General features: G+C 45.7%; 2 protein-coding genes and 1 pseudogene across 3 annotated transcripts; 2 read left to right on the forward strand and 1 right to left on the reverse strand.

The window, feature by feature from the left end:
- Positions 1-787: 787 nt before the first annotated feature.
- Positions 788-2,071, forward strand: LOC311045351 (mannose-6-phosphate isomerase-like; the record flags this gene model as incomplete). Its single annotated transcript, XM_084057197.1, has 1 exon — positions 788-2,071. Exon 1 carries the CDS (start codon positions 803-805, stop codon positions 2,069-2,071), a length of 1,269 nt encoding a protein of 422 aa, XP_083913323.1. The 5' UTR covers positions 788-802.
- A 1,265-nt stretch (positions 2,072-3,336) lies between these two features.
- On the forward strand, positions 3,337-4,633 carry LOC311045075 (large ribosomal subunit protein mL37-like; annotated as a pseudogene). Its single transcript has one exon. The product of its transcript is annotated as a large ribosomal subunit protein mL37-like (transcript).
- Positions 4,634-8,320: 3,687 nt separating this feature from the next.
- LOC311045671 (hexokinase-2-like) lies at positions 8,321-11,083 on the reverse strand (the record flags this gene model as incomplete). The annotated part of the gene is made up of 1 exon (XM_084057620.1): positions 8,321-11,083. One exon carries the CDS (start codon positions 11,081-11,083, stop codon positions 8,321-8,323), a length of 2,763 nt encoding a protein of 920 aa, XP_083913746.1.
- Between the last annotated feature and the right edge of the window lie 1,945 nt (positions 11,084-13,028).

Raw genomic sequence — 13,028 nt, forward strand, 5'->3', positions numbered from 1 at the left:
AGCCTTCTGGACTCCCTGACGAAACAAAAGTGAACCAAAGAAGACTTAGGGTAGGCGAAGGTATTTTCAGTCCTTTCTGGAGATGCGGAAAAACCTCTGTGTCCTGCTGTTTTTCTTTTGTTCGTCACAGTTTGTTAAATATGGAACAATATAATTATCATTATAAAAAATATAATTTGTATTGTGAAAGTTACTTGTATTGTGAAGTAACCTTTCTAGTTTAATAATAGAAGACAATGGTTGTTGGATCGGGGTGAACCCTTGCCCAAATATGGAGTCATAAGTCATAGACAGGTCACAGGCTGTGCCGCTCAGCAATTGGCTGCAGTCTTAATACCTATACTTAAGTCCAATAAAGGGTCAAAGTCCTTCTAACTGTATTTTCAACCAATTAGACCTATAATACTCTGCCTTTGACAAATTTTCATATATTTCACAGGATCATTGTGGCTCCCATTTGGAGCTTGTCTTATTTAGCCACAGTTAAGTGACTATTGAGATCACTGAGCAGAACTCTTAAGTATGTAAGATTGCAGCCAATCGCTAAACGCACTTTAAAGTATTAATTGTGTAGTTTATTAAATAATTACATACAGTACATTCATGATGTTTGATTACTTGTGCAGGCCTATTTCTACATTAAAGTACTGGACATAAAAAATACATTTTAAAAGCCTATAAACATTCCCTGTTCTCTTAGTACAATTTTAGGAAGTTTTGACTACTTTTAACTTCCTTATTTTTCTCTCGCAGGTTCATCGTTGAGCTAGAGCAGAGAGCTCTGACAGCAGAAGGTGCAGCCATGGAGGAAGTGAGAGTATTTCCACTGACCTGTGCTGTTCAGAACTATGCATGGGGGAAGGTTGGGCTCGACAGTCAAGTAGCCAAACTGGTTGTTGGTGGGGACCCTCTGGCTGTCATAGAAGATGGCAAACCCTATGCAGAGCTGTGGATGGGTGCTCACCCTAACGGTGATGCCCAGATCAAAGACAGCAGAATATCCCAGAGGACCCTTGGAGAGTGGATTACCCAGAACCCTGCCTGTCTGGGGTCAAAGGTCAAAGACATCTTTCAGGGCAAGCTTCCTTTCCTTTTCAAGGCTCTGTCCATCAACACAGCCCTGTCCATACAGGCACATCCCAATAGGGAGATGGCTGCTCGGCTCCATGCTCAATTTCCGGAACATTACCCAGACACCAACCACAAACCAGAAATGGCCATTGCTCTCACCCACTTCCAGGGGCTCTGTGGCTTCAGGCCTGTAGAGGAGATCATGGGTTTCCTAACATCTGTCCCGGAGTTCTGTGCGCTGGTTGGGAGTAAGACGGCGGAGGAGCTGCAGTGCAGCATGGGCGATGCAGTCCGTACGGGCGGAGCCCTGAAGAAGTGCTTCACGAGGATGATGAACTGTGAGAAGAAAGTGCTTGTCGACCAACTGAACATGCTGGTGAAGAGAGTCACCGAAGACTCCGCGGCAGGACGCGACACATCCAGTAGCAACGGAGAGCTTTTGCTCCGCCTCCACTCCCAGTTTCCCGGTGACATCGGATGTTTCTCAATCTACTTCCTGAATCACATAGTGCTAGAACCCGGCCAGGCCATGTTCCTCGGAGCCAACGAACCCCATGCCTACCTGTGTGGTGATTGCATAGAGTGCATGGCATGTTCGGACAACACGGTCCGAGCTGGCCTGACGCCCAAATATAGGGACGTCAACACGCTGTGTGAGATGTTGAACTACAGTCCTGCTCCAGTCAGTTCCAAGATCTTCCCCTCTGCCCAGGATCCCTCTGACCCCTGTGTGACCCTCTATGACCCCCCCATACCAGACTTCACTGTCATGAAGATACAGGTACCGGCATCGGTCAAGCGGTACACTGTGGCCCCGCTGGACTGCGCCGGGATCCTCCTGGTCATCGAGGGCAACGCCACGGCAACCTTGGCCCCAGGCCACTCTGACGTCACTCTATGCCGTGGCACTGTCCTGTTTGTGTCGGCCAATGAGAGTGTCTCCCTGCACGTTACTTCCCAGTCAGGGATGACCATGTTCCGAGCCTGCTGCCTCTTGTAGAGCAGTGGTTCTCAAACTTTTTCATGTCAAGGACCCCCAAATTGACACGTATTAGCCCACGGACCCCCATTTGAAATGATAAAGCCAGGGACCCCCATAAGAGAAGATTTGTACGGCTCTAGCGGTGATTCTCAACCATTTTAAATATCAAAGACCCCCAGTTTGACATGTATTAGGCTACGGACCCCATATAATGGCATCTCTATCTCTGGGACCCCAATTCATATTGTAAAATCAATGTTAATTTAACTCTCAGAGTTACAGACCCATAAGGGTCCATTTGGTTCCTGTCCATCATTTAGCTGGGGACCCCCTGGAGCCCCCTCAAGTACCCCTGGGGGTCCCCGGACCCCACTTTGAGAACCATCGTTGTAGAGAAACATGTCAAGATGTTGAATCAAGTGAATTTCTCTCATATTTTACTCAAGCACTCACAGTCTGCTGATGAGGGCGACAAAGAAGGCCATGTGTCTACTAAAATGCATGTATCTATTTAATATACGTATATTAACAATCATCTCCATCATTGACAGGTTTGCATTGCTGCTACTATGGTGTAATTGAATATAACAAACCTTATGCAGAGCTGTGGATGGATGCTCGAAGGTGATGCTCAAGATGAAAGACAACAGAATATCCCAGATCTTGTTTCTGTCTGTCTACCGTGTCCCTTTTATGCCCATATATATACCTCCATATTTGTGCCAGCCGCTCGATGGCTGGCACAAACATATCATTTCCAAATGGAAATCTGGGGGCGACAATGTTGAAGACCATATTCATGATACCCATAATATATGGAGCAGGCTGAGATACCCATATATGGACCCATATATTGCGATGGGGCTAACACGTTCTGAGCTGGCATCATAGACGGTATACACCATATGTGGACATAGGTACCACATATATAGTTAAGTGAGGACGTGGTGACATCAGTGTTATGACGTGGCCGCAGATTATTCTTTCCAGTTACAGTATAATGCCTTTTGTATGTATTTTTAAACCACGTCTTTGCACAACTGCACAAATACTCAAGTAAAGTTTGGCTAAGTAAAGCCGCAGTCCCTACTGTGTGAACTACGTCCTGCGTTTTTGCAGGTTACAAAATTATGGGAGAAAGGAGCGGCTTGGCAAAGTGTTTTCAAAAGCTTGATGTGGAGAATATGGCTGCAGAACATGTTATTAAGGCAATGATGATTTAGGTTTCAGTAACGCTCTGCATGTTCTACATGTAATACAATTCAAACAGACCAAGGGCCGAGATGATTACAGAAACAGCACACTGTTTAAAATCAGCGGCTCCGTTTTTGTCACAAACAACAGCACTGAACGATTTAAGACTCCTCTCCCTTGGTGGGATAAGTCGGCGACTCTTCGATGTCACAGGCCAACTGTCTGCCAAGGTTCCTCCTCGACCAAAACCAAGGGAGAGAGTCGAGATTCCAGGACTAGAGTAGATAACATACGTGGAAAAAATGCATTATGTCCCGGGACTCGCTAAGCCTGTTTACCCTAAATGGGAGAGAGACTATAAGGACCCACTGCGTTACAATTCACCCCCGCTTCATGAGATGCCACTTTTTGAAGAAAAAACATGCTATGTCTTCAACCAGAGGTCTAGCATACTGGAAGGCGTGCGTCAGGCTTTGTGGTTGACCAAGGCCAAGCTCACCGCTGGTCTGCCCCCTCAACTCCGGTCGTTGGCCCAAACTCCAGCCAATCAGATCCCCGATCAGGATGAACGTGTGCAGGATGTCATCAGACGTGCTCGTTTCTGGGACACGACAGAGACAAGGCCGAGGAAACACAAATATTGTTACTCCCTGCTCAATAACCTGCTCCATCTTTGTGGTATATACTACAATCCAGACACCCAGCCCTGGGCAAGAGGATGCCAGCAGAGAATTACACACTGAGTGCCACATGGGAAAGAGGTGAAGATTTGTTCCAGGTGAGGGGTAGGAATGGTGTGCTGCTGAACAGCATGGCCCCATCCCAGCACTCGCTGGGAAACAGGAAGTGCAGAGCACAACCGAACATGTTCTGGAAACGTTATTCCCCATCTCTCCAGCTATTGATTTACAGAAAATATATGCGTATAAGAGAGAGAATTACACAGGTTTCAAAGATGATTACCCTTACCCCCATGCCCATACACTTTACTTTCTGGAGACGGGGGAGGTTATACCTAGGTTGCATCCACCACAGCTCAGAGCCAAGATGATCATGTTTGCCTATGGAAACGCTTTGGCGCGTGCACACAAATTGTATGGGCCTCAGCCTCTGAGCATATTGGACCATCCTATAACTGTGCAAGCTGTCGGGACCAACGGTAGACAATTCGAATTTGTCGTCTTCCAACTGAACACTACTGATCTCCGTGACAACCAGGGCATTAAGAACCAGGTGTGGCTGGATGAGAACAATCTGCTCTATGACTATGCAAAGGTGCGCCCGCTCATCAGGAAGAAAGAGGTGCAGGTACCAGCTGGCCTATCAGGATACCAGCCTGAGACATTCAGCAAATTCTTAGCTCTCTACCTCCATGGAGCTGTTTGAGACTGCATCATACCTGACTGATTGTGTATGTGCGTGCTGCATGCATCGGTGTGTAGACTTACACAGCCGTATGACAATGACTGTGATGACAGTGACTGCTTTCAACCTCCCAGGTCTTTTCCTTTGAGCTTAGAATGTGTCCATAACTATCTTCATTGCTTGCTAAACGTACAGTGATCTGTAATGCTCCATGGTAGAAAGGAGGGGTCTCAGGAAGCTCTGGGGCGTAAGCTCGGTCAACATGTGGTGGGGAGGCACCTCTGTCCCTGGGCAACATGGATTATATGTGTTACGAAGGCTTTCACATCATCTAGTTTGTCTAACAGGTCACTATTCTTGAGTCAAAATTGTCATTATTACATCGTGGTTATTACATCGTAGACTCCATATTCGGACATGGCTGACTTATGGGATTTTACTACATCGACTTGAACACATAGTTGTTGGTCTATGTGGGAACATCCTAAATTGGCTGTATACGCACCTACACAGACTGATCTGTGTTGACTAGGGAGAATGTGTCGGGCAACCGTACTATCATCCCCTTCTGGTGTAGTAAAATCACCAGAGGGGATAGTGATGTTTCTCCCCATTACTCTCTCTACATGTTCTCTCCAGGAGACATCATTAACACGATGTTAACTTTCATGCATGCGTAGATGATACAATTATAATCTATAATCTAACTGAAGGTGTAAATGTACACATTTACCCAAAGAGTAACACAATATAAACACTAGAAACGAGTCAAACAACCCAAAGACTACATTTCCCATGAACGTGGCTGCTGTAGGGACAGTGATTTCAGACCCGGAAGTAGTAGTTCTTAAGACTTTTATGGCAGAATTAATTCCATTTTCGCCAGAAACAGGCTGTATCAAATATGAATGAATATCATAAACGATGCAGAGCCACCCCCCTGACAAAAACGCCAGGGTGGTGTGTTTATGTTTGGAACACAGTTCTTATATGACGTGATCTAAGATTCCCAAATGGGGATTTCAACACAAAAAATAAATCAGACTTCGGTGCTCTTTAAGCCCCATCACCTTCTGCATCACCAAAATAACAGATTAGATGAATGCAAACCCACTAACTCTCCGGCAAACGGATACATTGAGATCTCCATTTTACATCTCAAATCAATAAAATGACAAAATAAAAATGTTCATCTCAAAAACAGCAAAGGTACGACCCTTCCTGTCACAACCAAATGCAGAAAAAATAATCCATGCCTTCATCACTATTCACTAGTCGCTTAGACAGCTGTAATGGCCAGACTACATATAACTCTGCTGCTAGACTATTAACCCCCCTTTGTCCATTTCAGCATCACACCAGTCCTGTCCACTCTCCCTACTCCCGGTCTCCCATAAAATATATGTCAAGGTTCTTCTCATGGTTTGCAAAGCATTCAATGGCTAGGCCCTGCATTACAGACTTTCAATTGCCATACACTCTTCATAGAGCGCTCGGATCCTCCACATCAGGCCACAAAAGAAAATAGGAGAGGCAGCATTTTCAAACTATGCATCAAAACTGTGGAACTTACTTCCTGGGGAAGTCAGAGAGGCTAACTTCACCGAAAGTTTTAAACACAAAAACATTTTTTTTTGGCTAGAACTTGGCTTTCTACTGTTAACATTAAAGGCCTATGACATTAAAGAATCAACGTTTACGTTTTTTAGCCCTTATCTCTTAATTCACTGTAGATTCAGTATATGCAATATCTGCCCTCAATAACAGAAAAGTCTTTTTTTTGTTAGCTGGCATTGAAATCTACAAGGATAATCAGGCTAATTAGATTAGCTAATGTTTTTATGACATAAACTTGGGGATTTGGGCCTAAGCCAATGAAATTATATAAAAAAATACTTTTATTATATATATCAAGCAGAGCATCAGCCCCTTCTCGATGGTATATAACCATATATCTGCGTATATAACACATCGAATCTCTTAGTTACACCAACATCATTCATGTGAAGCAGTTTGTTTGCGTTTATTTATTGAAACCTCTGACCAGGCACATAGTTCGGTCCCTGCGATGAGGAACACTCGGACCCAGCGAGGTGGAATACTCGCCCCGCTTGTTTCCATTCCCTGAGAACAGTCGGCACTCGGCCATACATATTAGTGAGGCAGAGAATGGGAGGCATTTCGCCTTGTCCCTTTTATGCCAATATATGGAGATCCCTGGTCATCAGTATATGCCCATAAATGGGCATGCCCCTTTTGTGCCTATGTCTACTATGCCCATGTCTACTATATATGGAGATCTCTATATCTGTCAGTCCATGTCCCCTTTATGCCCATATATGGAGATCTCTGTATCTGTCAGTCCTTGTCCTCTTTTATGCCCATATGGATGTTATCAATATATGCCCATGTATGGGGATGCCCCCTTTTGTGTCCATATAGTAGCTCTATATGACACATTGAAGTTAAAAACACTTCATATTTGGGCATCGCTTCATTGGGAACTCCTTATATGGTTATGGCTGAGGCATTGTGAGGTGGTGGTGGTTTCAAGCCCTTAAGCCAATTTTAATATAGGATACACAGATTTACAAATAAAAGACACAATTATGTTGAGGTTACTTCCTCGTTTTTCTAATCTGTTTGATGCAAGAGGCTAATTCAGAGCAGAGCTCATACTGTCACTGATAACTTTGTCCCATTGGCTACTGCAAATGTCAATCAATCTGTGATATGGCCCACCCTGTTTTCAGAGATACATGTGACGTATAGTATCAAATAAGATTTTTTTCTGCCCATGTCATTGTTCTGTTCTGTGGCTATAATAGCCAAAATAACAGTTCTGTTCTCTCTACTGTCTCTTTGAGGTACCATTTGGATGGGGAGTAGGGAGTTGATGTTTCATGTCTATCCTTTAAAACTTAAGTTAAGAGTGACTGAAAAGCATTGCTTGTGTATTCTGTCTGATCTAACATATTCGATACTACCATAAGTTCCGCTGTCTGCCAGGAATTAGTTTGTGGCCAATGTTGCATCACTTTTGTTTTTAGTAAACAGCCACTTACCCCTGAAAAAGTATCAGTAAATAAAACTCAAATAAAACTGTTTTCTTTATTTTGGATATTGGTGAATTCTCCCCCAGAGCAGACATTGCCATCTATTTTGGTGTTACCTGTGATTCTCATGTCCTACATCAGGTAATATCGACACATCATAAACATTACAGCGTCCCAGAATTTCATGCAATGTTTTGACATCACATTTTAAATACACTTTGTCTTTCCTGCCCCTCTTTATCACCACGACATTATGTTTTTTGCCCCCAGTCCGTATTTTACCCACAGCTTCTTCATGTTCTGACGGCTGCTCCCGACTACTGACACAGACCACGATAGAAATCCTGGGCTTGGCTTGAACACTCCCCTCAACTATTCCCTCACCCGGGCAAGCCTCATGGACTCCAGACTGCTGTCTGACCACACGCATGCCTTGCAAATGTTTTTAATTGTGTTTTCAATGTTTTTTATGACATTTTCAATCAATGTTGCGTCTACATGATCAGCTCTATGCCCGTGGGACAGTTTAGCCGCTGACAGCCGGACGGCTGCCTGTGTTTCAAAATTACAGGGAATCTTCTTCCTGTCAGAATGGCGCTATCTATTCAACAAGGCATTGAGTGTTTTCAGAGCACAGAGAGTCATTGGTGCCTTAGCGCTGCCTTGCATCTCTGATCCTGCAGGACACGGCTGTGATGAGCGCTGCTCCCTTCCCACTGCCATCCTCTGAGTGCAGCAGAGTGACCTCGCACTGTGGTGCCAAATTTCCAACCGTCTCCTGCATGATGCTGGAGAAATGTGGGTGTAATTTGTAGAGGGTTCCGTCCACTCCCACAGTGATGTGGAGACGCTCCAGGTGACGGTTCTGTCGGATCTTGTCCACGACAGCAGCGAGGCCTGCGCCGCACAGCTGGGCTGCACGCCGTGACACCACACTGCACACCTCCTTCACCAGAATGCTGTCATCACAGGTGGAGTTGGTGAGGCCCAAGTGTTGCAGGATAGAGCGTACCTGCCGCAGTGCCAGTCGGTCACTTTCAATCTGTGACAGGAACTTGGTCTCAAAGATGCCTGGAGTATTGAGGCGCTCAGACAGCCTGCCTCTAAATAGCAGACCTTTGGCAGTGAACTCCAGCAGCACGTTCCTGACGATCTCCCCCAGGTACAACCCGCTGATCATCTTCTCATACCTCTGTATCCCCGGGTGGGTCGAGGTGTCGTCCACGGCGTGGTCGAACTTGGTACGGAATTCATCAAGTTCCCCATGGTCTCCAAATGCGCCCCACTCCATGTTGACACACATTTTCCCCTCCTCACCTTCCACCAACTCTACATTCTCCATCTCTTCCATGTAGCAGGCGTTGGTGCCTGTTCCTATAATGAGTCCCACTTCGCACAGAGGATCCTCAAAGGCGCAAGTCATCATTGTCCCCACCGTGTCATTCACCAATGCCACCACATCTAATTTAAGCTCATCTGTGCGGTGGATGGCATCCTTTAACAGTGTCACTACATCCTTCCCCTCACAGCCACTAGCGTTGAAACCCTTTGTCCATCTCAGCAAAATGCCCTGATCCAGTTCCTTTTGTTGACAGGGGAAGGAGAATACAAAGCCAAGAGGTAAGGACGCGCCTTTCATTCCCATATATGCCAGAAAGTCAGCAATGCAATGTACAATGTGGTCGAAAAGCTCCTCCCCTGTGCCCTGCATGATGTCTTGGGGGATTTCGTAGATCTTTTTGTGCATCTGTACATTACGCCTCTTGCCACTTCGCACGCGCACCAGGAGCACACGGAAGTTGGTGCCACCAAGGTCCAGAGCCAAGAAGTCACCGCTTTCTGTTCCATCTGGTGTGGCCCGGACATAGGTGGGCAGCATCTTGACACTGGCTACCTGGTGGGTTTCCTTGGCCAGACCCTGCACCATCTCTTCACCCATCCTCCGCTTCACATCCAGCAGCTGCTCATGGCTAAGTCGCAACTCGTCCAGGATGCACTGACGCTCTGCATGCTGCTTGGCCAGGCGATAGGCCACTGCTGTCACCATGGCTGCTCCCTTTCCACTGCCATCCTCTGAACGTAGGAAGCGCACACCACAGTCTGGCATCAGCTGCCGTACCATCTTGTGGAGCCTTTTCGCAAACTGTGGATGTTTTTTGTAGACAGACCCGTCCACCCCAATGGTGCTGCGGGGCGTCCCTTCTGCCTTGTTGTCATTGATCTGCTGTAGCACGGCTACCAGTGTGGCAGCACAGAGGTGGGCGGCCCTTGTCGACACAATCTGACACACCCTCTGGGTGGCTAGGCAATCCTCAGCTGATGGCTCCAGACCCAGGCCACGGAGCACCGTCTCAGCACTCACCAGACCCTCCTTGTCCTTGTCGTTCTCAATGGCTGAGACATTGCTGGTGTGGAATTGTCCAGTGGTGAGGAGGTCTGGTGTTATCTGTCCCTGGAATAGCAGCTTTTCCTTAGCCATCTTCACCAGGATCAGTCGCACAAGCTCCCCCATGTATAGACCACTGATCATCTTCTCAAACAGCTGCTTGCCAGGGTTTAGGGAGCCGGCATCTATCTCCCGGTCAAAGTCAGTGCGCAGGTCCTCCAGGGTACCATCATCTCCAAAAGCTCCCCATTCCATGTTGACGCACATCCGGCCCTCATCACCCTCCACCATCTCCAGGTTGCGCATTTCCTCCATGTAGCAGGCATTGGTGCCTGTTCCTACAATCAGGCCAATCTCACACTGATGGTCCTCATAGCCACAAGTCATCATTGTGCCCACTGTGTCGTTAATCACAGCCACTATGTCAACGAAGAAGTCCCCTCGTTTCTTGATGGCTTTCCTCAGGAGACTGACCACGTCCTTCCCTTCCACACCACTCGCCTTGAAGCCTTTGGTCCATGATACCAGAATGCTCTCATCCAACTTGTTCTGCTGGCAAGGGAAAGAGAACGTGAAACCCAGCGGAAGTTTTTTCTCTCTCATGCCCATCTTATCCAGGAACTCATACAGGCAATCAGCTATGTGGTCGAACAACTCTGAGCCGCATCCTCTCATAAGGTGTTCTGGAATATCGTAGATCTGATCTTTCATTTTCACCACCTGCTTGCCATTTGACCACACGTTGACCAGCAGCACACGGAAGTTAGACCCACCAAGGTCCAGGGCCAAGAAATCCCCGTTCTCCGTTCCATCAGGAATTGAGCGCACATACGTGGGCATCATCTTGACAGCTGCGACAGAGTTTGTGTCACGGCACAGGCCCTTCTCCATCTCTCGTCGGAACCTCGATGACATGTCCATCAGGGTCTCATCAGACAGCCGCAAGTGGTACAGATATTTGTCCACTTTCTGTACTTGGTCTTGATTAAGTTGCGTGAAGTAGTACGACAACAGATGCGAGGCTATCATTTTCTTGTGTGAAGAGTTGTTTCAGTTCTGTAATTCTTCTATATGAACAGTGACGCAGCGATACGAAATGAAAACTGTGCCTGTGCCTGTCCTTTTTATATTGCGCCTAGCAAGATGTCTGTGTCATCCTGCTGATGTCACGATGACTCAGCCATAAACCATATATAAAGTTCTCACTACAGCTACGCCCAAATTTGGTGTATGTCATCTAATCTAACTGTCAGTAGGCCTATGATGTCAGACTAAAATGACTCAGCTGGCTCCATATATGGAGCTCCAAGTCAACCATGTCCATATATGGAGTTCCAGGTTGACCATTATGTTCAAATATGGAGTACATATTTGTTGCTCACTCTAGCCTCTTGAGTAACCATGGCGATCTAGCGTGGTCAACCCTAGATGAAGTTAAATCCTCTCTAAATAGCAGTTCACACCTATACAGTAATTATAACTATAAAAAAAAGATATATTTTTAAAAATCTTTCTAACAGTACGTTTTAACAGCGGGCGACTCTCGGGCGATCGCCGGGCGACATCGTCCAAAAGATAAAGAAAATCCATCTTTCATCGCCCCCCGCCCACTTCGCCCTATCGCCAGTAGTTGCCGGCTCTCATAGACATATAATGCACTTCCGGAAAATACTACCCTAATCGCCTGCTGTTAAAACGCACCGTAAGTCAAGTGGATGGCAGAGTTCACACCAACTATTTACTAAGTACAGGTTCGGAACATCTCCTACGTTGCACCGCCAATCTGACTGATATGCCCATATATGGAGATCTCTGTATCTGTCAGTCCGTGTCCCTTTAATGCCCATATATGGAGATCCCTGATGTCATCATATATGCCCATATACTGTATGGGCATGTTGAAATGCTCATATATGGAGATCTATGTATCTGTCAGTCCTTGTCCCTTTTATGCCCATATATATTTATTTTTACAAATTGATCCCTATCAAGAGGGACTAGAACACACTTCATAGATTAATAGTTTTCAAAAGACGTGATATTGCAAAGTTTTCTGTTTTTGATATGGGTGCATACTCACTCTGAACTTCATGAGTGCTGAAGGTAGCCTGTAAGACCATTCACATTCACAGAACAGATTAGCCTACTACAGTGGTCCCCAGTTGACAGTGAAGTGACAATTTAAGGACCTTTAAGACTTTTTAATACCTCAAAAAAGAAAGAATGAAATGAAAAAAAGACCATTACAGCATCAAAAGTAATCAACAAACTATACTATAAAAGATGGTCAAACATTGGTCAAATAGTCAAATAAGAAAGAGGCAAAAAAAGATTAAATAGCTGATCTACAAGTTCACAATGCCTCGCAACACAAGGCGTTGTGAGCATGTACATCAGCTATTTTCACAATACTTATCTGTGGAACCAAGTCAAACTAAACGTAATGCCTCAACTCCTACAACTCCAAGTGCTTGTCAGGGTGGGGGGGTCCCCAGTTCAAATATGATTATTTTGGGGGGTCACGGCCTGAAAAGGTTGAGAACCACTACCTACTGTATATCTCTTTGCTCATGCTGCACTGCTGGGTCTTTGACCTGCGTTCCACGCTGTGGTTGTCAGCATGGCTGTGGGTGAGACAGCCAGGCTGTTCCCTCAGATGATCAGGTTGAACCCCCGGTGTTGTTTCAACCTCCAGGCTGCACAGGCCAGGGTGAACTCAGGTGTGGACTGGGACAATGTGACAGTTTTTTAATTGATTGATTGATTGATTGATTGATTGATTGATTGATTGATTGATTGATTGATTGATTGATTGAATACTTTATTAGTCAGAAATGTAAACAGCACGTGGTACAGTCAGACATTAAGGCCTGGGGACTTGTTTCCATTGTGGTCATATCCTATATGTATTCAATTAATCAACATAGCATTACAAAACCCACAATAATACATGTCACCTCCTTTTGATGGGTAG

This window comes from Gymnoscopelus microlampas (genome assembly GCF_963454915.1).
Source record: "Gymnoscopelus microlampas genome assembly, chromosome: 5".
NCBI classification, from domain to species: domain Eukaryota; kingdom Metazoa; phylum Chordata; class Actinopteri; order Myctophiformes; family Myctophidae; genus Gymnoscopelus; species Gymnoscopelus microlampas.